Source organism: Ascidiella aspersa, chromosome 6 (assembly GCF_963924565.1).
Source record: "Ascidiella aspersa chromosome 6, kaAscAspe10.2, whole genome shotgun sequence".
Classification (NCBI taxonomy): Eukaryota; Metazoa; Chordata; class Ascidiacea; order Phlebobranchia; family Ascidiidae; genus Ascidiella; species Ascidiella aspersa.
The window spans coordinates 30,219,368-30,245,207 of NC_139452.1; the positions used below are offsets into that span (position 1 = coordinate 30,219,368).

The window sequence follows — 25,840 nt, forward strand, 5'->3', positions numbered from 1 at the left end:
ATAGGGACATGGTTTGCTTTCTTAACATCTATACAGTCAAAAAGAAATAAAAAATATGAATAGTGTTTAAACATAATAAACAGTTTATGCCAATATTGAGACTAGAAATCATAAAAATGTTAAAATGATTGGAATTGATCAAAGAACTTTATAAGCAGCGTTTGTAACGCTAAACACAACACAAGTTAAATATACACACAAAATAGCAGCATAAAAAGTATAAAAATAATAGTTTATTGAAAGTTAGCATAGGTGTCATAAGAAGCAAGGTATTCCATAATGACTGAGTAGATATACATGTAGCAATTCTGAAACAATATAAATGTATTTTAACAGTTCTGCACATTTCATTAACAGTCACATACAATCTCATTCGGCATAACAAAAAAGAAGAAAATTAAGTTTATTTACAACTATAAAATATCGCTTAATTTTACTTTTACAAAATAACGTGTCTATTGTAGATAATACCAGCAAGTATTTATGTACCCAGTGAAACATTTATTAGCTTTAAACGGCACCATTTTTGATTTGCTCAACTGACGTAAACGGTCAAATCGATTAAGAAATTGTATGCCACAGAACGAAGGAACCCTTGTTTACTAAATCAAACCATAACTCCTGAAATACTGACAGTGTTATTATGACTTGCACTTAAGTCACTGTTTTTAAATGGTGTGACTTGTCAAATAAGTTTGGTTGAAATTAAATGTTTTCATTAATCTTTTTTCACATATTTTTGTTTGTCAATGATTTGACTTAAAGTTGACATGCTTACATATTGACTTGTCTTGTTATGCTTGCAAAATACTTTATAAAAATTATTTTTTAAATAACTTAAATGGAACTTAGATCCTTAAAATGACTTGTGTACAGCACTTAATAAATGTAAAGACAAAGCATTTCACTTACCAAGTCATTGACCATATTTGGTCTCATGTCCCTCAGATCTTTAACCATCCTAAGAACATCAACTCTGTTTTGAGCTTTCAGCAGTTCCAGAATATTCACCAATGCAATAAAAGTCCCACTTCTGGTGCATCCATCACTAAAAAAATTAAAAATTAATTTTTTGGCTTTGGGTTTTGACAAGTTATCACTAAGCTTTTAAAGATTTCTTCTATTAAGTAAAAGACTTTTTCCTCTTTATATGTCCATTCACATTTAGGCCACACTAAATAGATCATAATTTTGTCTAAATGTGATTAATTCTAAACCAGATTATTATCGTTTACATGGAGATTCTGTTGTTATAGTTGGTACTTGATCATTTATAGGAAAACAAAATAGGACAGAGGTTATCAAACTGTTAGTTGTTTCGCTTTGCCAAGGGCTTTACAACACACAATAATTGTATTTTGTTTAAACTTAATTGGGGTAATAAAATTATTGCGGATAACATTAGTCAATGGACCAGTAATTTGAAATTTATTGTTGCAAAATACCAATCGCAACTGATTATGATTTTTTAAAACAAACAAATAAATAATTTTAATTTGTTGTTAAACATAATGTCAAATGAAATTCCCTTCAATTTGGTAAGTCTAGACAACTTTTCCAAGGGGGTCACAAGACAAAGTTTCAGGAGCACTTTCAAATAAACTTCTGGCCTTTATTTGTGACTTTAAATACTTTATTGTGACATAAACACTTTCTGCAATTGGATTCAGTTAATTTGTGGGAAGATTGGCATGACGACAAATTCCAACGAACATGCCACATGAAACAAATGTGACAATGTTGACCTGTTAGTTACAATACCTCGCAAATCTTGCCTTGCCGAAAAAAAAATATTAAAGGTTTCAGTGTACCTCTGTATAAGAGTAGATTTTTGCTAAATTTGAAATACCTGCAGCAAACCAGCACTTTTCCATTCCTCGCTTCACGGTGTAATTGTTGAACTTTTTCGATCAGCGCTAGCATCATTTTGCCACTAGGTGGAGTTGAGGCCTGTGTCCAGTTATCGATTTGAAGATATTGAGTATCAAGATTAGTCTGTTAACAAAAAAAATAAATAATTAAATTGCTATTGAAGTATCAAAGGGTACGGTTTTGTCAGTATGCTACTTTTGTTAAAAAAATACGTTATTTGGTTTCATTGTTTTAAAAAAGGTTCGTTTTAAAAATTCATTTAAGTGTATTACAGTTATATTAAGCAGTGGCAACAACTGCTATCTGCTTTTTTTTGTTACAAAACATTGTTATGGTAAAAAAATCAGTTTTACTAAATCTTGTTCATGCATGTAGGAAGAAAATAGGCAACTATCTGTAAATAAAAATACCCAAAAAATTGTAGCAAGTATTTTGCATATTTAACTGTTAAACATCTCATTGCCAGTATCACAGTTTGTACTTTGGTATCCATTTATAGTTTCAAGTATTTTACCTTTTGTCTGAGCAGTTGGCTTGTGACTGTTTTCTCTGTAATGTTGCCGTCATTGTGGATATCTGAGACAGTGATGTGCAATTTACCAAGGTTAGCTGTTGTCCTCTGGTGACTGGAGGCCACCAAATCAGCTGCTGTTTTCTAAATATACTTGATGTTTATATCTTTCTGTTTAACTTTTACATAACTTGAAAGGTTAGCATTTTATTGTCATTAAAATATTAGATGGTATATTTTTTTTTTTCTTTTGCTACTTCAGTCATTTGATTTTCTGAATTAAAAATTTGTCAGTGATTTATATGGATAAAAGACCCCACTTTCAACCATTTCTTGATTACCATGATTTGCGAGTTAAATTAAACATAATTTGTTGGATTTAGTGAGAAAACTATTAGGAATTGTAACTCTCAGTCGAGGAATTTTTTTAATTTGCACTACAAGTTTTTACATTATTGTTAAAATTTGTATACCACTTTTTAGTGTTTAATTTTTAATTTACACTGCTCTTTCATTTACAAAGTAAAATAGGTTGCTCAGAAGCAATTATTGTTGATCTAGATCTTCTGTCAGTCCAGAAAACTCATTGAAAATTGTGTCTTTCTTGCTTGCAACACTATCCCTTGTTTTTTTCATTTCTATTGATAGAACACCCTAATATAAACCATATTATTCTTAATAACCAAATATTCTGTTATATTTAGTGTAACTAAATTTTTTAGAATTCCCTGTGTCTCTTTTCAGTCAGTCAGTAAATAAAAATTATCCAGTTTTCATCATAAAAACAAGTTGCACCGCTAAGCATTACTCAATGGTATGTAACATTACCTTCAGTGATACTATAATGCCTTGCTCACATAGTTTTTGTGAATTACATTTAGAATGGGTATATTTCGTTCAAGTTTTTGAACAATTTTTATTTTACGTTTTTGGAAAAAAATATTTACAGGTTATTTACAACAATGACTTTCCTGTTGAATTATCGTTAGCCAACCATGTTTAGCTGTAAAACTATGCAACACCTGATTGTTATTAAAATATTACCTCCAGTGAAACCACAATGCCCACATTCTGTTCTGCAACAACTTTCCAAAACTTTTCTTGTGTGTTTTCATTTGGAGTTTGTGATGCGATGAACTGAACTGAGCAACCAAGATCCTAAAAGGTATAAACATTTATGATTTGTGTTTCTAAAAGGTATGAATATTTATGATTGTATTTTCTTACATTTTAACCTAAAATTGTGGAGCATTGATTTAAATTGCCATTTTAGGCATGATTTTTTTTAGTCACATTTGGCCAAAATCACTTTGATAAATGACATTATATCAGGCATTGTGTGAAAAGGGCTTTACTTCTCATTCTAAATTAAAAAAATTTTCAAATAAAACGCAACATTTTTGAAGTCAAAAAACAGTTATAGTCTGTGATGCACTGAACTGGGCCTAGCAACTTAGTTCCTGAGAAGTAATTTAATCAATGTATGTTTTAAGGTATATTTATGCAGGCTTGTTCAACCTTGCCAGCTTACTAGTGACAAAAATTTTGGCCGAATTTCTTCTTGTATATTCACACATTTAAATTTAACACCCTCTAAATTTAAATGCTGTGTTCCCAAGTGTATAAACCTGGCCATGTTTAGAAAAAACGATGCAATAATCATCTAGAAGATAAATATATGAATAATATTAAGAATAAGAATACAAGGTCTATTTTTTCAAAAAAATTCAAAAAAAAATAATTCGAGTTATTTTCTGCACCAATTTCTTAAGTCAACATTATTTTGGCAAATTGGTTATATGTAAGTTTTGTTTCAATTAGAGTACTAGATTTCTTACCTGTATATGGGATGCACTTGTCTTTATCATGTTCTCATTTTCGCTTACAGAAATTACAAATTTCTCATCTACAAAAGAGACATAGCTTCAAGTTTAGCAACATTAATGCTTGTTTTGTGCAGTTGCCAAGTATAGCCAAAAAAAACTTACATCTTTCTGGTGTTTGTTGCATAATTTGCCTGAGAACCTGGAATTCTTCAGATCCTATCTTGGACCTAGAGAATAAAGGTAGGTTTATAAATAAGTTACCGGACAAATTGCTATCTGAATTAACTGATCTTACAACATACTTATCTAGATGAAGTTTGCTGGCCATTTAAAAGTGCCAAGATAGAAATATTTTATTGCAAACTATGCATATTTAAGGCAATAAACTCATTTTAGAGTTTGCCAAGTGCCCATACTTTTACTTAAGAGAGACTTTAATGTTTTTGGTCTTTTGATTCATAAGGACTTTTAAATTTTTCCAATAGTTTACTTTGTAAAATATTTAATTTAGCCATTCCAATTTTTTATATATATAGTACAGTAACAAGTGTATGGTGAAAAAATCACACTTGACCCCTTCAACTGTTTCACGGGCCCCAATTGGTGTGCGGAGCCCATCAGCCCAATTTTGAGAAGTGGGGTTTCACACAGGTTGCTCAGATGTGGCAATAATAAGCATAGCACTTACATATCAGCTTCTGTCATTGATTGAATGTCATTTGTTGTTCTCTCTGTATCAGGAATCATTTCATGTTCAACCAAAAGCTTGTGGATAAATATGTATTGAGCCTGAACAGAAAGTCACATGTGGCTTATCTTGTAGGCAAATATTACGTTCAAGTGAAAGTATATGTGTTAAAGAAAACAGATTTTTCAAAAAACAACTTTATTTTCATGGAAATTACTGAAATATCTATTTTTCTAAATTTCTATTTTTTGCTGTAGTGGAATTGTTGTTTAAAAAATTAATTTTTCATTTTTCTTGCGAAGTCTATCTCCATGTTAAGATACAATATGCTATTGTTCCTGAACTGTGCAGAAGTTTGCCTTACGAGGTTTTGTGTGACACAAACTATTTATTACTTTTACAAAACAATTTATACTATTAATATGCATGCAATCGCGCATGCAAGGTTTAAATGCTCTCTATCCATATACTAGCTGAAAATATGATGGTATGGTGTCTTGTAGTTATGCTTATTGAATTTGTCTTGTAAAGGATGTCCAAATTTTTTTGGTTATCTTAGTGTGTTGAACATCTCAAACAAAATGTTAAACTTACCAGGGTCTGCACCATGTCTGTCCTGTTGTCTCTCATGTCCATTATAGTTTGAGGAACGTTTACGTCTCTTCGTTTGTCAACTGCGTTGAACAGAATGTCCATCGCGATGTAAGTTCCCGTTCTTCCACATCCAGCACTGTGTAATAGTTGAAGTAGTAACGTGACTATCTTTATCTTGAAATGTGAAAATTCAGAACTATAGAAGTTTAGTAATATTTACAGAACTCTGAAAAGTATAAAAGTGTGTATTTTTCTAAAATATGTGGTTGCAGTTGGGCACTGTAAAAATTCAAAATTATTCCACATTTTATTTTGTTTATTTCGTAATCAATCCAGATTTAGGTAAGGTTTGTTTACGGTAAATATATCTTGGTTCAAAAAAATTAACTGAATTTGTTTTAGGGTCATTTTAATCTATTATTGGTAAGGCCACTAAACATAAAATACTTCACCTGCAGTGTACAACTATTGGAGAAGCGTTATCATAATTTTCTTCCACCATTTTTCGCAAGTAAATCATGTTTGAAGTTGTTGCAGGGATTCCGTGGTCAGGCCAGGTTGTGTATTGGAACTGCTGAACCTCTCTTGTTTCCTAAGCAATAAATCAGAAATATCAAAATTGGTATTACATTTGTTGTTCAGAGGTTGAATGTGTTTGTGTTAGAATTGTCTGACAGTCAACTTTTTTCAGATTGTGTGCATATTTGCCTTTTTTTAATGTTATTATATTATTGCTTTTACTCTTATTTTAGCAATCAAATGTGTTTGATATAACAATGATTTTATACAGATTGGTATTCATAGGCTGAGTGTATAACCAAAAACACAATAAGTAAAGTACATATAGTGTCAGATTGTTTTCTTTGATTAACTTACATTTCCAAAGACCAAGTTAAATTTTCTTTTTGTGATTCCCCCAATTGCGGTTTCTTCCATTGTTTTGATGACAAGATTCTCAGAGTTTGTAGTTTTTCCAAGATCTGGCCAATACTGCTCACATTTTTGCTGAAAAATAACCAAGCGTTTGTAAGTTTCCATGTTCTAGAGCAGGGAAGCAACATTTCCCTAGTCGCCAACCAAAACCAAACTTGAAGGTCTCTGTGAGGTGGTAAATTTTAACAGTGTAGACTTAAGCATCTTATTATAAACAACTGCACCGACTGATGATCAGGTATAAAACTAGGGTATTTTGCGATTAAAAGGATTCTATCTGTAGTAAAAGTGTCTTCAGTTTGTAAAATAGGTTGCCCACTCCTGTTCTAGAGTTGTAATTATTATGATTTTTTATGCAGTTACTTTAATTATGACAGAGCTTCTTTAACTGTTTCTAACACGCACCACAAAAATATTTTTGTATGCAAGGAACAGGGCTGGTAAAAGATTTTATGTGGATAGTCCCATAAATTATATAGAAATTAGAAACATGTTTTTAGACAAATATGAAACTGAATTTCAGTCTAATTATATTAAAGGAGAATGCACAAAAGCATCTTTCAATTAATCTCTTCTCTTTTGAAAAAATGAGTTAATTTTGTAAATAATATTTTAAGATATAAATAGACCTTCATAGGCTCAAAAAAAACTAGTTCACCTTGAACGAGTCCATCAACCCGAATTCAAGAATTCTTGATTCATTTCAGAATTTGTAAAAAAAACACATTTTTTCGTCTATATTCACCTACCTTTCCTTTTTCACGTAGATTTGTTAACATGACAATAATTGAAGTATTTTGTTGCCAAACCATCAGCCAGAAATCGTTTATAGTGTTAGGCTTGGGTCCCTGTGATGCTATAAACTTGTTGGTGTCCATGAAGCCCTTAAATAAATAAAATTCAATATAAAAAATGTTTTTATATAGTTTATTGCTGTAAACATATTCTACCTGTATGTATGAAGCATTTATATAATCATTCTCGTTGTCTCTGCCATCCAATATTACCCGTGCATGATCAACTGTAAAAAAACACATTTGTTAGGTTTTTAGATATTTATTCATGGAAAATCTCAACTTACATGGAAAAATATTCTTGTATCTATTTTTCGGAGCATTTATTTCCTTTTGAGAATAAGTCCTGGGCTTCATTTTACTCTTGCTATCACTCAATATTTTCTGGAATATACAAATGAAACTTTTTTTTTAAACAAAAATAAAGTAACACTTAAGACACTTAACAACAGTATATATTGGGTTGCTGTATACATTTATTGCTAGAGATATTCATAAAATCAATGGTTGGTATTGATGACTAAGTTCTTTTTACAAAAAGCAATAAATTAAAATTCTATATAATTTTCAATGCACTATTTTTACCTCAAATTCACTTTTGAAAATTTTCATGCCGTTTGCAATTTTGCACAAATACATCTCCTTAAGCCTGATTTGCGGGTCATCAACTGAAAATAAAAAAATACCTCATTATGTTTATTCCATGTAAACCAAAGAAGAAATGATTTTACACTATAATAAAAAGTTGATTATGTGTTTTCCATATATACCTGTGTCTTCATAAGGGTTTTCTAACTCAATTGCAATATTCTGATAGGGGTTCTGTAATATATCAATAGTGTAATGTGAATACCATGTTAATATGCCTGTGTAAATCGTATATTTCACATAATTTTATAAAAAAGGGTAAACACAGCATGTAGCATTTATATTACCTGTTCTCCAGGTTCATTTTGTGTATGGGTGTAAGTCACATTGGTTTGTGGTTTCTTTCTGTTTCTTGAATACCTAAAACATTGAATAAATTATTAAATCGAAAAATATGTGACTTTAAATTGTTTTTTCTGGTCTGTTGTTAAATCTGCAGTTATTTTTTTGCCGTAATGCAAATACTTGTCATTTTAGCTAGTGTATGTATTTAGTTCCATGTTTAGCAGATTGTTTTTTTTTTGCTTTATCTTTACTGAATCTCTGAATACTATATTAAGATGTTTATACTATTGTAAATTCATAAAAGATATCAAAAGAGGCAAGAGTTCAGCATCATTACTGCAGTTATGTATATTCGAAATCTGTAGGAATTTTTGTTATACCTTTTGTGTATCAAAAATACCAAAATTCTTATATACCTCAATAGCGCAAGTATAAGCAATACAATCAGAACCAAAGCCAAAATTCCTCCGACTGAGCCGCCAATTATTGCTACAGGTAGCCCACTAGTGGCAGGTTTTGCTTTAGTAGTTGTAGTTGCCGCTGACACTGTTGTTGTAGTTGTAACTATAGGTTTTGCTTTACAAAATCCACTTAATGATGTTACAGCACTTTTCCCCTCGCAAGAAAAAGCTGCAATCTAAAGTAAAATTAAACAGTTGGTTTATAGCACAAAATTCCTGTTTGGTTTTATTTTGAACAAAAAAGTATTAAATTCTGCTACTAATTATTTTAAAACATTCTTGTATTGTACTGACCATGGCATTCTGGACAATTTTGTTTTCAACTTATTTTCAAGTGATATTTAGGTCTTTAAAACATATAAATTTTGTTTAAAAGTTTGTAAATATCTTTGGCATTATTCAGTAAAAATGTGTGGCAGTTTGGTTAAGTGACTGGCAACTTTTACAGAAAAATCTTTAAAGTATACGGATTACCGTCAAATGGACTTGACTGCCATCTTTATGTCCACTTGTGGGAATTTCCAGTGGAAAAGTAGATGCGTTGTTGAATATTTCACTTGTGCTTGTAAGATTACTTTTTGCTGTAACCTAAAATGAAGGGTACAGCAATTGTGTTCAGGTAAAGTTTATTACTCAAGAGGGTCAAACTAAAGTATAAAAAACACAGAATACAATCACAATTCACAATTAAAATGTTAATCAATACTTACTGTGCCTTAGATGAACATAGAATAAATGTACATAGAGCATGCATTGTACCAGTAAGCGCGACAACAAAATGCATGCACAAAACTATACCATGGTCCAACTCCAGTTTTAATTGATTCAGAAACCATCAAATAAACATGGAAATCATTGATTCCATTTAACTTTAAACATTTTTTCTATTGAAAAATTCTTACTTTGTAGCTAATGTTTTGTGTTGGTGGTCGTTTTACTTCTACAATACACGGATGAGTTGAGTTGATTCTTGCATCTGTAACAGGATCGGGAATCCCGAAAGCAGTTGTAACATTAACTGAGGTTTCTATGCTGGAGTTGACACAACCACTTAATGTTGCCTTCGCCTGTGTATTTAAAAAATGATAAATAATCAGTATTTTTCAAGGTATTATGATAGACAAAAACAGATTTTTAAAATATTTACTTCTACTAGTAACATGCGTTATAGCAACTATGGTTTGTTTTTCATATAGTTAGAAATAGCAGTCTTTAATTTCAGGATGATCAACCAAATCTCAAAAAACTCTAAATCTTATTTAAAAATGGTGTTTACAGTGAATACACAGGTTAAAATCTCTACCTTTAGTTGATAAGTGGTTTGTTTTGTTAGCATGGTAAAAACAGTATTGTAATTATTTAAGGTTGTGTTTGTTTTTCCAGTTGGATCCGTTATAGTGACCTGCAAAATAAATTAGGAAATATGTTTTTGGGTGATTACAATTCTTTGCAGAAATAGAATCTTACCAAAAGTTCAGAAGTTTGTTTGGTAATTTGAGTTAATTTGGCAAAGTTTGATATTTGCAAAAAAACAGCTGATGAATTGCACTGATCCACAACTGGTTTGATTTCCACTAAAAAAATAATAAGTAATTTATGTCCACAGTCAACACAATTAAGTTATTAAAGTTACTAATTTGATATATGATTGTAATGTTGCTTCTTAAAATGCTTAAAAGATCATTACACTGTTTTGTGCTGTATCCTACGGCCTAAGCTTTGTCTTAGTGTAGTTGCATTAAAATATTGAGTTAATTATGTCCGCTTAATGTTACCAATGTAATGAGTTTGAGATATGATTGTATTGTTGCTTGTTGAAAAGCTTAATAGTTCATTACAAGATGTGTTATAATGGTTACAAATACAGAAATATTTAATATATTTTAACTTTAACTTTTAGCGACCTTGTTACACTTACAGGTATTTCAAATATATAGTTAGTTAACATGCTGCCCATATGTATATATTCATAGTAATCTCACATTGAACTTGGCATGCATAGTAAGCTTTAAAGCTTGTGCACGGTTTGTCTACAAGTTTCCATGTATGTTCATAATGTAGAGCTTTCTGTTGACAAGTCGATGAGGTTGATTTTGTAAAGTTTGCCTCAGAACCGTCGCTCCAAATCCACTTCTCTGTTTTTGGGTCAAAAGTTGCTCCAACGAAAACATTTACATCTAAAATAATTCAAAGTAATTCTATTCAGTTGCCATTACAATCAAACAAAAGCTGTACAAGATAATGTTAAGACTGTTTATTTATTATAGAACACCGATAGCCCTAAAAGGCAAACCCAAATCTGTCTATCAATCAGGAAAGGCCAGGCTAATAAATCTATGACATGTTGGAAACATTTTTTTCTTGTTTCTACTGATGTTTAAAAGTGTATGTTATAGTTTTGATCAGATTTTATGTTGTCGGTTTTTTCATCAATCACGTTTGCTGTAAAACATATGTATGCCTTTACTGTATAGTGAATTCATAACTTTAGTCAATCAAAAGTAGTTAATATTTAACATGACTAATTTTACCAGATTGCAACAGATACCCTATTGCAGGGATGCGGACATGTGATCTTATAAACTTATGTTATTTTTTTTTATCTGTTTTGCCCAACATGTTAGTTTTTGTATTAAAATAAAACAGGTTTATTTCTAATTACACATATTACAAAAAATAGGTTTGTCTTACCTAATGCAAAAATACTAGTACTAGTTCCAGTATTCCCACTTGTAATAAGCTGATTTTGACCGACGAGGTAAAGTGTTTTATATCCATCCTGCATACTGGAGCCACCATAAAGTGTAAAATTCCAATTCCAACCTGCACAATATTATAAAAAAACACTACTTGAGCACCTTATTACTGTTTTTAAATATAAAAAATTTGCCTAAGTTCCTTATTTATCTTGCCAACTGTTGTGTTTTCTAAATACAAATTCCTTTCAAACAGATATTTTCACTTGGGGCCTCAATTCTGTTAACAATTTAAAATGTAACAATAGTTTTTTTCAAGATAGCATTTAAAACATGATGAATGAAGTCAAAAACAAAAAGAGCCACAATCTAATCCCTTTGTTTCTATTTAAAGCCAATAATGCTGGAATTCATCATAAAAAGTTTGACATACCACATAATGTTGCTCACCTGTTTCTGTGCATTGTTTGTTTATAACAATCTTCCAATGTGTATTATTTTGACAAAAATGTATAGGTTTGGTGTTCGGTTTAAAACTAAAAAAAATTAAATTTTAACAGATGTGTTATATTGAATTGTTTCTTAATAAATTGCTTACTTTTTAAACAAATCGAAAAAAGGAATTGCTTGGTAAATTTGCCAATTTCCAGAAACATTCTGAGTTAGTGAATATCTAAAAGTTGTTGATGAAGTACTCTCCTGAAAAACCCATACTCTTTGCAAACCTAAACAAAAATTTTTAATTAGGAATTTTGGTGAGATTAACTGTTGATTAGAGATTAACCGATATTGCTCTATTGGCTAATATCGATAACCAATTTTTTTAAGTTTATGCCAAAGGATACCTGATTTTTATATACCTGAGATGCACTTAATAACTTTAATTAATTGAACCTAGAATTTAAATTTATTCAGTTCTTCTACTTATTAGATTATAAAACTCTTATTTTGCGTGTTCATTTTTCATGGTGTAAACCAAACTCTATGTAAAATCAGTCAGTGATGAAAATTTTTGCTAGTGGAAAACTTAAGAGAAAGATTATGCAATTTTTTGATTTTGGGGAAAAGCTGTTTAATATTTTTACAGTATGATATAGGTCTAAATTTACGGATATGATAGAAGTTAAATATTCGGCGATATTATCGGTAATCTAAAAATATCGCTTGTGATTTAATAAACATAAAGAGTTGATTTTTAAACTTTCACCTGATGTGTATTTGGATTTCAATAAATTGTTAATAGTCTCCACTTTTTGCACATCTTTGTATACAAGCAATTTTGCACCCATCATACTGCAATTTGATGCAGCCTCTTTTGAAGTGACAATTTCATCAGATAACGTCAATATCTTGTCGTTGATTGAGCTTGTTGATAGTGCACATGCTGAAAAAGTGGTACAACTTTTATCAGAAATCGTAAACTATTATATACCTAACTAGCAATCACAATGTGATACCACAGTTTCTTATATTGGGTGTCGCGAAGCCCATGTGTGGTTATTTACTTTGCCAAAGGTCTCGCACAATAATTTCATTTCATGTCTAAACTAAATTGGGCCAAAGATATAGTTGAACAGGTGTGTTCTTTCAGTAACCGTTATTTGTTTTGTTGCAGTCACATGTTGAAATTATTTAATTTTTACACTCCATTTTTTTACCTGGTGAAAAGCATTTTCCAGTTATAGTCTTTACTGCACTTGTGCAATTAGCAGTAATTGCTTGAATCTGTAACACATGTTCACATTAAAAGTATTTTATCTCGATAACTCATTGTTTTGTATCTCAAGTTAGGTGCACACTTACTAATAGGTTTATGCTTTGTCCATATCCATGTAGATTTGTTGGAATTTCAAGAAATTGCTGGTATCGTAAAGCAGATGTTGTGTTCATATTGTAAACAAATGTTAGTGTATTGTTTGTACTTATGGAGGTTACCTTCAAATTTAACATTTAATAATTAAATAGTTGATTATTTATTTTATGTATTTTAGGCCTATCATATTTTTTTGGCCAGTGGACATTAAATACTACCATGTGGTCTACCTTTGAACTTTTAAACTTGATCTAAATTGCCTAAATAATTTATAAATTGTATAGAGGGCGTGGGATAATTTGACATGCTGTTTTGGTACCCAAGTTCGAGTATAAAAAGCACAACTTTAGTAACATAATTGAGTTGGTTTGTTTCAACGCTCTGAACTAAAGCAGAGGTGCCCTTGGGTAATAATTCATACCCGTGTTCATTTATATTTCCATTAGAAAAAATAGTTTATTAGTTTTAAACTTTTTCTCTTGTAATGCACAAATATTTACTTATTCATGTTTTGTTTTTCACCTTATACTCCAGGGTTTTCTGTATGTTGTAGTATTTAAGATCTGCTGGAATATCAATGACACATGTATTTTTCTGTGGTGCAATACTTGCAGTGGACAAATCTGGGATTCCATAATCTGTTGTGACATTTGCTTTAACTTCAACGTTAAAACTTGTACAACCGGTGAACTGGGCTTGAATCTGGTAAATTTTTGTGAGATTATTTTAGTAAAGATATTTTTATTTTATTAGAAAATTTTGTGTTTTGATTTATTCCAATGGAACTTTTGTAAACGTTAAATACTCTTTGATTGGAGCTTAATGGTTGGAGGTTGTAGTAAGACGTAATAAGAATATCAAAGCCCATGCAGAAGTAGGTAGCATTTTGTGAACGTTTCGAATAAGTCTTTATTCATTTTCAATGTTGAAAATAACTCGTTATTTATTTTTTCTTTATTCATTTTTCAGTAAGGAACCTGGGTGTTAAAATGATGCCTACTTCTGTATGGGCGATATTCTTATTACTCTTCCATTATGTTTTCATTATAAATTAAAACGATATTACAGTATTTCTTACTGTGAATTGATAGTGTTTATTTGTTGCCAGATTCCTCACTGTGTCATTTAATCTTCCATAATCCACATTCACTTTCAAAACACCATCGCTTCCCTGTATCTGTAATATCATTGTTTGGGGTAAAAAATATGTTTAATTTGTCAAAACATCGCTTCCTACCTGAATAACAAGGGTTTGTGATGTGGATGCTGTTAATTGTGACAAACTGTTCGTCCAATTAATAACAATTTCAGTTGGTTTGCACTGTGTTTGCTTTGCAATTGAAGCAACAACTACAATAAAAACAATTTGAATAATTAACAATCTTCCGACTTATACAGACTAATGCTGCGAGGCATAAAATAAACCACTTGGATATTTAGTACAACGAAAGCCATCGCACACTAACCGAATCTGTCGATTAATGATAACTGCAGGGGCTAGATCACAGTTGTTGACACACAGGTGTGTGTGTATTATTCATTAAACGGTATGGTACTGTAAAGTCATGGGTCGCGACCCAATGTTGGGTCGCCTGATTATTTTTTGGGGTCGCTTGTTTTTCAGACTTTTACGATCTTGGATGTAAAAATAAATTAAAATAAAAACATGAAGATATCACAAAACTGGAAAATATAAACACAGGTTATTGCAGAGTGAACTATATTTTTGTTAATCAATATTATTAGGCCTACGAAAAATTGCAAAACTATCATACAATGAAGCGTTTTTAAAACTCGGTTTTACCTATAGGTTTATTAAACAAAAAATTGCCTCGATTTAAAAACTCACTAGGAGCAAGCTAGCACAGCTATCTCATTAGTGATTTAATAAACATATTCTTTTCAAAACAAGTTACTGCGTTTACAGTGCTGTTTGTTTGCAACGAAATCTTGTATGGCTTTTAAAATGTGGCGACAATTTGCTTGGGTCGCGAAGGTTTTACCGAACAGATTTTGTTTTTAATTTGTCGCCTTAAAAATGTGTTGGGAACCACTGATGTAGAGTGTAGATCCTCTTTAATATAAAGTTGCTTGTACTACAAAATGTAGCAAGCATTGGCGTTTGGTTGTTTCTTGAATTGCTCCTCTCTGAGCCTGTGTAGCTCAGTTGGTAGAGCGACGGTCCCGGTATGACCGAGGTCGTGAGTTCGAACCTCACCATAGGCTAGTTGTTTTTCTACCCTGCCTTGCTGGCATCATTGATCGTCAGATTCGGTCTGCGATGACTTTTCGGTGTATTAATAATACGTTGGCCGTTTTCGTTGGTCAAAAAGCAGCTTCAGAAGAGCCAGATCACAGTTGTGAAACACATATACGTGTTTGTATCTTTCACTTGGATATTTATTAACAAATTTCATTTCAATTGGCGGAAGAACACTATGTTTTTTTAGACTTAATAAACAACTATGGAGAAGCTATTTATTGTACGTTTTGCTTTACATTATTGAACTACTGTATTCCCTACATTTAACTTGGCAAGCATAATAAGCAGCTTGTGTGCATTGTGCATCTTCAAATAAGCCTGTTATTGGGTTGTAAGCTTTCTGCAAGCAAGTCGATGGACTTATTGTTGGGACTGCGAAGTTTGCTGGAGTTCCATCGCTCCAAAGCCATTGTGAGTTGCTGTATCTTGCACCAATTAATGTCTTCACATCAGGAACTAAAAAATACAAACCGTTTTAAATACACTGGATAGCTAAGTAGAGTTATGGCCTAGCAATTAAAGGTGAGAAAAATCTATGGCGCTGGTGTAGAATCATATCAGACATTCTATTAAGTCAGTTGTTTTTTAACCAGGTTTCCGCAGAACCTAAGGGTTCCGCTACTATAGTCCAGGGGTTCCGCAATTTCTAAATTGTTCAGCTAATTGAGGTGTGTTTATTACACTGGGGTTCCTCGAGCCAGTGAAATGATTCCATAGGGTTCGACTTCAGCAAAATTGTTGAAAAGCACTGGAAGGTATGGGTGTGAGTTTGAGTTCAGGTTTGGGTTGATCAAGTATTATTATTAATGTATTTTTTCTCCTATATTTATTTCTTCTTTGCAATTTCATTTTTGACAACTGAGCGGCTAATAAATTGATAATCACCGCTGATGTGTGAAAACTTTTGAAAAAAATTTAGGTAAGATCTGCTGAAAAAGACAAAGAAGTTATCTAAAATTGCTCTGTTGCTCCAATAGGGCCATTTGTTGCTTCCATTTTCACAATTGGACGAAAACAGTTTGTATGGGGTTTTGCGCGAACGCACACCCTGCCAACAGAAACGATAAGGTCGAGTTTCCAGCATTTCGGGTAATCGCAAGGGTCAGCTAAGTCAAACTACAAACATTAATATAAACAAAGGAGCTTGTGACTGTAGCGCCCCTCAACGGCAAGTGCGACTTTGGTGTTCCGAAAAATTATGTTTAATTGTTTGGTCTTTCGCAAAATTACTTTTTTGTTTGGTCTTCCGCAAAATTGTTTTTATTTGCTTGGTTTTCCGCTTTGATTTTTATGCACATATAGGGATACCTGGTGAAAAGAAGCTGATCTCATTTTCATCAAATTGGTTGTAAATGTTTCCTTGTTGAGTCGTTAATCTGCTTGCAAAACTTCGACCAGCACTTCTTCGGTAGCTGTAAATTTTCTGGCTTCCAGCTATTGACGGTGATCCGTACAGATGAAAGTCATAACTCCAACCTTTAAAGGCGATTTTCACGGTTTATCATCTGGCAATGTTGTATGAGCCATATACACATATTACAGCCTTAATTAGGACCGAAATTAGAACAACATTAACGACGAAATAAAACACAAGACCTGATTACGACTAATACCTAATCGTCGTGATAAAGTCTAAATAAGACCTTAACCTATCGAAATAAACCTAAATGACCTGGGCAGGCCTATACACAACATTTTAGGTGCCCCAAACAGCCCTGTTCAAACTAGGGCGCCTAACGTCGACAGCAAAACAGCTGCTGCTAGACCGACGACCCCCAATCGTCCCATATCATCTACCTACAGTCTTTCGGCGTTATTTTGTCTTATTTAGACCCTATTCCTAATATTTGAATTACCGATTTAAATCTTATTCAGAATATAAAGTTCTTATGTTGTCGTAAATATTACTGCGTATTTCGCTTAATTATGTCGTTGGTGTTGATACTATGGTATTATAGATTAATTCGCTTTAAATATTTTTGCTTGTATGTCTTACTGTGTGTTCTCGCATACACGATCTGGTCTAATAAGCAAAGTTGATCAATTTTAATCACTTAAAACCAAAAGTGTTTCGGGATTGTTACGCCAAAAAGTTCTTTACGCTGGTAACTAAATGCACAAGAAATATATTTGAGAACTTAAAATCGCTTACAAGATACCGCAAACTATATAGTTGTAATACTAAAATTAATTTGGCAGCCTAGTATCGGACAAGCACCGAAACTACAACTTGATATCGGTTCTGATCCGATATTATCGGACATCCCTCTGAAAACGACGGCTCTACAACGCAAACCTTTGCTTCGGACCAATTCCGAATATTTTTTACGTGTTGAATGACGTCACAGTGGTATCATATTACCGAGATTACTGCCTAAAGAAGTCGCGACATGTAATACCATTTTACTTGCGCCAGTGTTTCTTTAAGCATTAATCGGTTGAAATTTAATTAATGCAAGCCATGTTTTCCTAATAATTTAAACCATGTTAATTATCTTAGTTGGCGACCCAAACCAAATCTAACGGTGACCCACTAGTTGAGAAACACTGATTTACATCCTGTTGCAAATACCAGTTTGATAAGTGGGAGAAACCAACTAAACCTCACACACTAAGATCAATAATTTTCGTTTGGGGAACCATGACAATTAATGATGTCACAAAGTTACATTAAAACGTGACGTCACAATCTTTTACGCGCGACAAAAGCGCTGAATAATCTGCAAACTTGTGTATCTCCTAAGAGAGGTAGCCTATTCTTAGAACGCCATTTTAGTGCGTTTATTTTACAAAGTTTTGTTTGAAAATGTGTTAGTCTACATACCGTACAAAAGCCGCGGCGTTAATAACACGTGAACGTGTTATAATAAACTTAAAATTATTTTTTCTACAGGATTACAGCGAAAGTCACATGAAAAGTAAAGAAAAGCATTTGGGAAGTGCGGTAAGTTTTGTCGTTTATCTAGTTTAAAGTAAGCTTGAAAATTCCTGTTATTCGAAATTTGTAAAATATGCCTGATTTTATTATTAAAAAAATCAAGACATCAAAACTACCCCGCGAGCGACCCCTCAACTGTTTACCTGTTATACTTTTTATTTTTATGTTAAACTTTTATATCCATTCTGACACTCCTTTAAAAACCTACGAGAACTGCCTGGTCCGCAGTTAGTTCCACTTTGTCCCACCGCGATCAACCATTTGTTGTTACCTGCTTGGCAGAACGTAACTTTAACACGCCCAGTTGTCCATCTAAGGAAATATGAACTTGGCGTAAAAATAGGGTTTAAGACAGTAGTTCAGTTTTGTAAACAAGTTATTTTTAAATGCCAAGTCTCGGTCAAGTCATTTGTGAAATAACTTAAATCTAAGTCCAAGATAACAGTTGCCCAGTCCCTGTCAAGTCATTATTGGAGCAAGTCACGTCCTTGTTATAACAATAAACCGTTAAACTTTTTAAATGAACAACGTAGTCTAATTATGAGCAATTGCTGAACAAAAAATCTCACAAAATTTGTGGCAATCTGAACGTTTTTCGTGCAAAATTTAAGATAAATAGCTCATTTTTTATAGTAAAATGTCAAATGATAACACCTAATTTCAACCCAAGTTATTTAACTCGATGATTGAAGGTCAAGTCATTGACTTCAGTCATTACAATGCAGCAGTAGTTTATAATATATGCAATGATATTAATGTATTATGATACCGGGCTAAACAGTAAATGACTAGTTAAAGCCAATATATAGAAAAATAAAACTCCTATTTTGAACCTGGTTTACATAATGGTCACAGTAAGAGGTGGATTTTCTACCTATAACCGTTACGAACCTGATTTAACATAGCTAACATCTGAGTGTTATGTGTATTTTAAATTGTGTATAGGTAACGCAGTACGCTATGAACTGTTGTGCTTTCTAATGTTTGTTAAACCTTGTTTTGTATTGTATATTTTAAACATTTTTTATATTTAGTTAGTAGAATAAAGTGAAAAAACTTTTGGGAAATCACCCAATTTGACAATTTACTGCAGACTATATATCTTATGCTATACCATGAAGACTTAGTTTAGAACTGTCAATACCCAATTTTTACCACGTTTTCTAACACATTTCCTAATAATGCCATGAAGACATAGTTTAGAACCATGTCCTGTTAATGCAACTTAATTCGGTAAAACGATTAATTGAAAAAGCTACAAACAGTTGTGATTCACGTCGAAATTGTTAAGATTTTAGTATTAAACCAAGATAATTGAGTTATTTTTAAATAGTGTTTGTTCTCGTTTATGATATGTACTTACATTGTGAACAAATCGATATACCACAGGGTTTCAAGATAATTGTATTTTGTACTTTTCCAAACTCCTTCTTCGGCTGAATTTGTCGAATATTTATAAAATTTGTCGTCATTTTGATTGTTAAACATGTAAACCCGCTGTATATCTGAAAAACAGTTGAAATAACAAAGTGTAATTGATTCATGCCAGAAATGCGTCTTTTGCTTTGGTCCGAATTTTTATGAAACTTTAGTAGCCTATATAATTGCTATGGATATTCCTCGACTCGCTCCCCTCTGAGCCTGTGTAGCTCAGTTGGTAGGGGGACGGTCCCGGTATGAACGAGGTCGTGAGTTCGAACCTCACCGCAGGCAAGTTTTACGAACAGGATGCAGCGGGCAACAGTGCTATGGTTGTTTCTCGACTCGCTCCCCTCTGAGCCTGTGTAGCTCAGTTGGTAGGGGGACGGTCCCGGTATGAACGAGGTCGTGAGTTCGAACCTCACCGCAGGCAAGTTCTACGAACAAGATGCAGCGGGCAACAGTGCTATGGTTGTTTCTCGAATCGCTCCTCTCTGAGCCTGCGTGGCTTAGTTGGTAGAGCGCCGGTCCCGGTATGAACGAGGTCGTGAGTTCGAACCTCACCACAGGTTAGATTTTAGAATAGGATGCAGCAGGCAACGGTGCTACTTTTGTTTCTCGACTCGCTCCCCTCTGAGCCTGCGTAGCTTAGTTGGTAGAGCGACGATCCCAGTATAATTAAGGTCGGGAGTTCAAACCTCACCATAGGCTAGTTTTAAAAAAACAGGATTCAGCGAGCAACGGTGCTATGGTTGTAAAAACTTTTTTTATGCCTAATGTTTTTGCGCGAATCTGAATTCATGTAGGCTATGTTATGTCTTACGCCCATTTTAATAACGTTTTACGCCAAAAAAGGCTCATGCGTCTTACGTACCTTAGAAAAGGTTTTAGCTTTAGCAAATACAAAGGCGTTTTTTTGCTTTGCGCAATTTTTGTTATGTATTTTTTAATTAAAAGTAAAGCTTCTCCAACCTAAAACTTAAATAGACTAAACGAACTGTGTGGTGTCCTTAAGGTTGGTTCTTCGTGACGTCACATTTAGATGAAACTTTATGACGTCACATTTAGATGGAACTTTATGACGTCACATTTTGACGTCATGCAGTGACCTAACTTTGTAACATCACGTTACGACGTAAATATATGACATTATCTCTAAATAAATTCATGCTTAACCCCAAACATCAATCCTGGATTCGCGCCTCTGCACTACGTAGTACAAACATTGGTAAAAAACATTTTTTTGTTTAGTAGCGTAATTACCTGGTGAATTAAATGTAATCACCCTGTCAGCAAAATCACTGATATGATTTCCTCGCAGCGAAGTTAACCTGCTTCCATGGACTGTAGCGCTTCTGTAGCTGTAAATCTTCAGGCTTCCAACCGCTGAGTTTGGTGCGTAAAGTTTAAAGTCGTAATACCAACCTGCGATTTTATTATATTACATTATTTTTATCAGTGTTGTAAGTTACTTGACTTAACTCATTTATTTTTAACTTTGTCATTTCCTTGACTTGGATTTAGCAAAAGTCTTTTGGACATATTAGTTTATTTGACTTGAAACTTTTCATAAAATAATTTTTGGTAAACTTTCACTAGTGGGCCTTCCTCATTTACGCCTGTAAACAGCTTATAAGGCTATTATGTTACTTTTTGTTGTTCTAATTGGCCAGTAAGAAGGCGGGAATGGCTCAATGAGTGAGTAAGGTCGAAGACCTCTTGACAGTGTTGTAATGACTTGACTTTAGTCGCTGTTTTCAAATGACTTGACTTCAGTTATTTTGGACAAATAACTTTGGTTGAAACGAAGTGTTTTTATTATAAAACTGGATTATTCATCTTAAGTTTTGCACGTAAAACAATTTGCTTGCTGTATGTTGCGTAACGTCGAAATGACTTAAAATTGACTTGGTTGAATTATGACTTGACTTGGACTTGGGTTTTTTGAAAAAAAAACTTGACTTTGAGTTAAATCATTTCAAAAAGACTTGTTTGCAACACCGCATCTTTATCTTGTCAACTATTCTCCACTAGGGTGACAATAGGAGTGTTTTCTTATGATTTTGGTAGCGCGAAGGGTTTATTACATTATTTTGGCGAGTATTATTTTATCGCCCTCTTCCCTTTTTTATCCACAAAATAAACCAAAAAACACAGGAATAGGTGGGTTCTGCATTAGAACCGGGTTAACTGAAGGTCAATCTACGTTTTCCGAATAAAACGGCCTGCAACAACTAACTTTGTGTAATTTTCTACAATTGTAAATATCTGTGTCGCGTTTTTCATCAGGCTATTTAATTATTTTTTCTTGTAGACCAAACTGATAAACATTTCTGTAATTCGTAGTAGGGATATTAAAGCCCATACAAAAGTGGATAGTAATTTATGAACTTTTCTAAAAATCCTTGTATGATGGCTGGATGTTGTAGTTAGACGTAATAGGAATATCAATGCCCATACAGAAGTAGGTAGTATTTTTTAACATTTTAAATAAATCTTATGTTAAAGGCTCGTTTCAAATAACTTTTTATTTGGTGTTGAAAATGAATAAAGATTTATTACAAATGTTAAAAATGGCGATAAATAGGTTACTTCTATAAGAAATCAGTCTTTCAGACTGATTGCGTGGTTACGAAACAATGGTGCTTGTTTCGTTTTTTAGGCAATTAAGAGAGTACACAAAATAAATGATGCCCCCGCCAGAAGGTTTAGAATTGCGGTTAATAAAAGCTTAGTTCGGGTAGCTCTGTAACAAACAGAAACAACCGTATGAGCTTTGATATTCTTACTGTACTACAACCTCCAACCAGTATGCTCCAAAATTTCTGTAATTATCGTGTCTTACCACCGCTTTCTGGTCCACAGGATCTTTCCGTTTGCCCGACCGAAATCAACCACTTTATTTGCTCAGATTGACAAAATGTGACGCTTGTGCGGTCGTCAGCTGAACTGTGGAAGTAAATTGTTGCTGTTGTTTAAGTACACAAGCAATACACGTATATGTAAGATACATACACACAATGACCAACGATAGCGGCTTACGTGTCTTTAAAAAAAGTTTAACAACCCCTGGTGCGCAAGGTTTGCTTTTAATCAGACGTTCTTAAACTGTGCGTTCTGACGCCGTAGTGCGTCGTTTGAATTTTATTCCATTATTTATTCCACAAGAAGCAAGTATTAAAAACGCGCAACAATGTTTAGTCAAGTTTTTGAAAGGCGTCGCAAGAAACAAAAGTTTGAGCACCACAGCCTTCAGCACCCGCCAATATTCTTGTTTTAGATTTTACTTTTTCGTCTGTCATTAATGCAAAACAAACAACGCACTGTTGTCTGTTAAATTTTCCTGTTTATTTGTTATGACACTTAACTTGGTATCGAAAAAAATAAATAAAAATATGATGTTTTTATTTTGCTTAAAAAATGGAGGACAAAGATATTATGTACGATTTTAAACTACAATGAAACTTAAAGCCTAGAACCCCAGATAAAACACAATAACAGATATTGCTTAAAATGGAAACTTTGGTTTCCTTAATTACATTCAGGGTTCGAGTAGGCCTACATTTTTTTTATGCAAAGTCTTACATCTACATCACTTGTTTTTTAACTTACCTTCGGTAAAGATCAATGTACCATAGAGACTCGTTTGCATTTCCTTTCGTAGTTCTCCAAACTCCTGACTCAGTCGAACTTTTGGAGTATTTATAAACCTTGTCGTCGTTTGGATTGTAGAATATGTAGACTCTTTGTATACCTAGAAAAAATACGAACATTGGCAATTTGCTTACGTGTTGGTAATTTCGACTGAAATATGCCAACATATTAAGAGCCCTGTTTTACTCGTAGAAATAAAAACGAAAAAATAAATGAAAAGTTGTTTGCCAGGGGGAGGAACCAGACCCTGTCCTCCACAAATTTGGTATGAAAATCATATTTTTTTTACCCAGCCTACTATCTAAATACGATTCTTTTTAATTATACTAGTTTTTTTTTAGCCGTTTTAGTTAAAAAAAATCTCCCCCGACACAAAGTGTATCACCCGAATTCCGGACATGAAACAACGGCAATGTTGTACATTTATTTTAAAATTGAGCTATTTGTGACTTGCTCTAAGAATGAATTAACTGGACATGGCTTGTCATTTTTATGACTTGACTTAGACTTTGGTCATTTAAAAATGACTTGTTTGCAACCAGGGCTGCGGAGTTGGATTCGGAAATTTACACATTTCTAGTTGCGCAAAATGGGTGAAATACAGGCTGTAGAGTCTAAGCTGGGATCGGGACTTGACGAAATCGCACATTTAGCCGGAGTCGGACTTTTTTTAACCGACTCCTGAGCCCTGTTTAGAACTTTGAAACCGGAACGTAGTCTATACTGAAAACCCAATTTTATAGTAAGCTTACCTCGGCGAGACTGGACTGGCCATAGACCACTTTGTCGGTATATCCCTGTTGTTAGAGAGTTGCTGATCTGCTGGTCTTTAGTTGACGCAAGATGTCCTCCCAACTTAACACATTCCCCATCAGCTGTATCTGCGTTGACTTGGTTGGAGGAGAGGGTCAAGGCGCTGTCCTTGGCGCCAAATGTTATTGGACTGCATGCTGAAATAATTGTGCAAATATAATTAAATTTGCAGCGAAATACTTCGTTTCTTTATAACAAGAGAAATACAGTTTTACAGTGCAAGCCACGTTTCAATGCGGACCACGGTGTAACATTTTTTCTATTTGTTGCGGACTTGCTTTCTTATTTATTGCGTGGTTTCAGCAAGAATTATCGTTACTACAAGGACTACTACAAGGCAGTTTATTTTCTAAGCACTAAGCGTTGTAAACATTTATCGGCAACATGCTACAAGTCCCTTTTCTGGGAAAAAAAGTGTGAAGTTTTTCTACCTAGAAAACCGTAAGCTAACCTTTTCAAAAAAGATGTTTTTTTAATTAGATGAGATAGATAAAATTATCTTAAGTGATATATTATTGATCATTGTCCGAAACTAGAATGGTATCAGTGTTGTTAAATAACAGATAACAAAATTTATTTTAGTGTTGCTTTTTTCTGTTTTCCATTTTAAAACGTAAATTTTTACATACAGATAGAAAATAAATTGGCTTACTAAGGAAACAAGAAAATTTTTATTTAATGCGCTGAAGATTATTACCATTGCACTTTACTTATCTAAACATAGTTATGATGTCATTCCTAATGACAATGTGTTTTTTGTCATTGACTGCAATTCGATTTTCTCAGCCTAGAAGTGATAACCTTGAATTCAGGGGTTACTAGCACGTTGCCCGCGGGCCACAAAAGGTTCGCAAAAGAATTTTGTGTGGCCCGCGAAGCATTCGGGTGAGAATCGTTTCAGGCGGACGAAGTAACAGACGAATATCGTAGTATGAAGTTGAGAGTTGCCACATCGGCAGTTCGTCTTAATGTCAAGCGCTAATGCAAAAACATCATTAAATGTTTATTTGTTATTTTTTATTATTTCGTATTTCAATATTGCGTTAAATAATTTCAGCTGTATGTTTCGCGTGGGTTTTATTACTAATTGTGTATAACAGTTTTTATGTATTACAGATTTTGGGTAAATATTGGTACTTAGGTACAAGTAGTTTAGGTTAAATAATCTGTGTGGTAAATTCAATTTCTTTCTTGCAATTATAATTTATAAAAAAGTGTTATATTTAAACATTTTTGCGGTACATTTTGCTTAAGTTTTTCAAAATAGAGCTGGCACTAAGGAGAAGCAAGATCGTAAAACGCAAGTTTATTGTTCATTGTACAACGCGGAGTCTCTCTGACAAGGCTTGTTGGGGAACTAACGCTGATCGAGAACTGAAAACGGAAATTTCCACCTGAAATGACATAACTTACGCTAGTACAAACATAAATACCTCATTGCGATTTTGATGAACAATTGTTATGGATTGACAAACAAACTTACCCGACAAAACCGCTGACGACTGCAAAATTGCTATCAGCAAAACCTGAAGAATCCAATAAAAACTTTCCATTTTCATTGAGACATAACCTAATATTAGTGATGCAGTTTTAAAAATTACTAATTACAATTCCAAAGACTGTAAAAAGTTT

At 33.1% G+C, this 25,840-nt stretch overlaps 1 protein-coding gene and 1 non-coding gene across 2 annotated transcripts; one reads left to right on the forward strand and one right to left on the reverse strand.

Annotated features, from left to right (window-relative positions):
• Positions 1 to 233: 233 nt before the first annotated feature.
• Positions 234 to 23,969, reverse strand: LOC146141218 (uncharacterized). Its single transcript, XM_083392857.1, has 38 exons — positions 23,966 to 23,969; positions 23,354 to 23,495; positions 22,587 to 22,690; positions 21,005 to 21,166; positions 16,693 to 16,860; positions 15,646 to 15,840; positions 14,359 to 14,471; positions 14,200 to 14,298; positions 13,644 to 13,823; positions 13,112 to 13,243; positions 12,967 to 13,033; positions 12,516 to 12,692; positions 11,907 to 12,033; positions 11,759 to 11,844; positions 11,304 to 11,435; positions 10,595 to 10,789; positions 10,080 to 10,186; positions 9,916 to 10,014; positions 9,515 to 9,679; positions 9,087 to 9,200; positions 8,568 to 8,788; positions 8,154 to 8,226; positions 7,989 to 8,040; positions 7,804 to 7,886; positions 7,506 to 7,602; positions 7,375 to 7,445; positions 7,174 to 7,308; positions 6,368 to 6,496; positions 5,944 to 6,083; positions 5,492 to 5,627; positions 4,898 to 4,998; positions 4,372 to 4,436; positions 4,222 to 4,289; positions 3,428 to 3,541; positions 2,387 to 2,527; positions 1,850 to 1,995; positions 913 to 1,048; positions 234 to 308 (listed from the first exon to the last, which is right to left on the reverse strand). Exons 1-38 carry the CDS (start codon positions 23,967 to 23,969, stop codon positions 234 to 236), a joined length of 4,551 nt encoding a protein of 1,516 aa, XP_083248983.1.
• Positions 15,274 to 15,347, forward strand: Trnat-ggu (transfer RNA threonine (anticodon GGU)). The gene has a single exon. It is a non-coding gene; the product is annotated as a tRNA-Thr (tRNA).
• Positions 23,970 to 25,840: the final 1,871 nt, after the last annotated feature.

Excerpts from the sequence above, each read along its gene's own strand:
- LOC146141218 (XM_083392857.1), bottom strand. Across the intron at positions 6,497-7,173 it reads ATCTACGTGAAAAAGGAAAG|CAAAAATGTGAGCAGTATTG; the intron begins GTAGGTGAATAT and ends GTTATTTTTCAG. Across the intron at positions 2,528-3,427 it reads GCATTGTGGTTTCACTGGAG|AAAACAGCAGCTGATTTGGT; the intron begins GTAATATTTTAA and ends AAGTATATTTAG.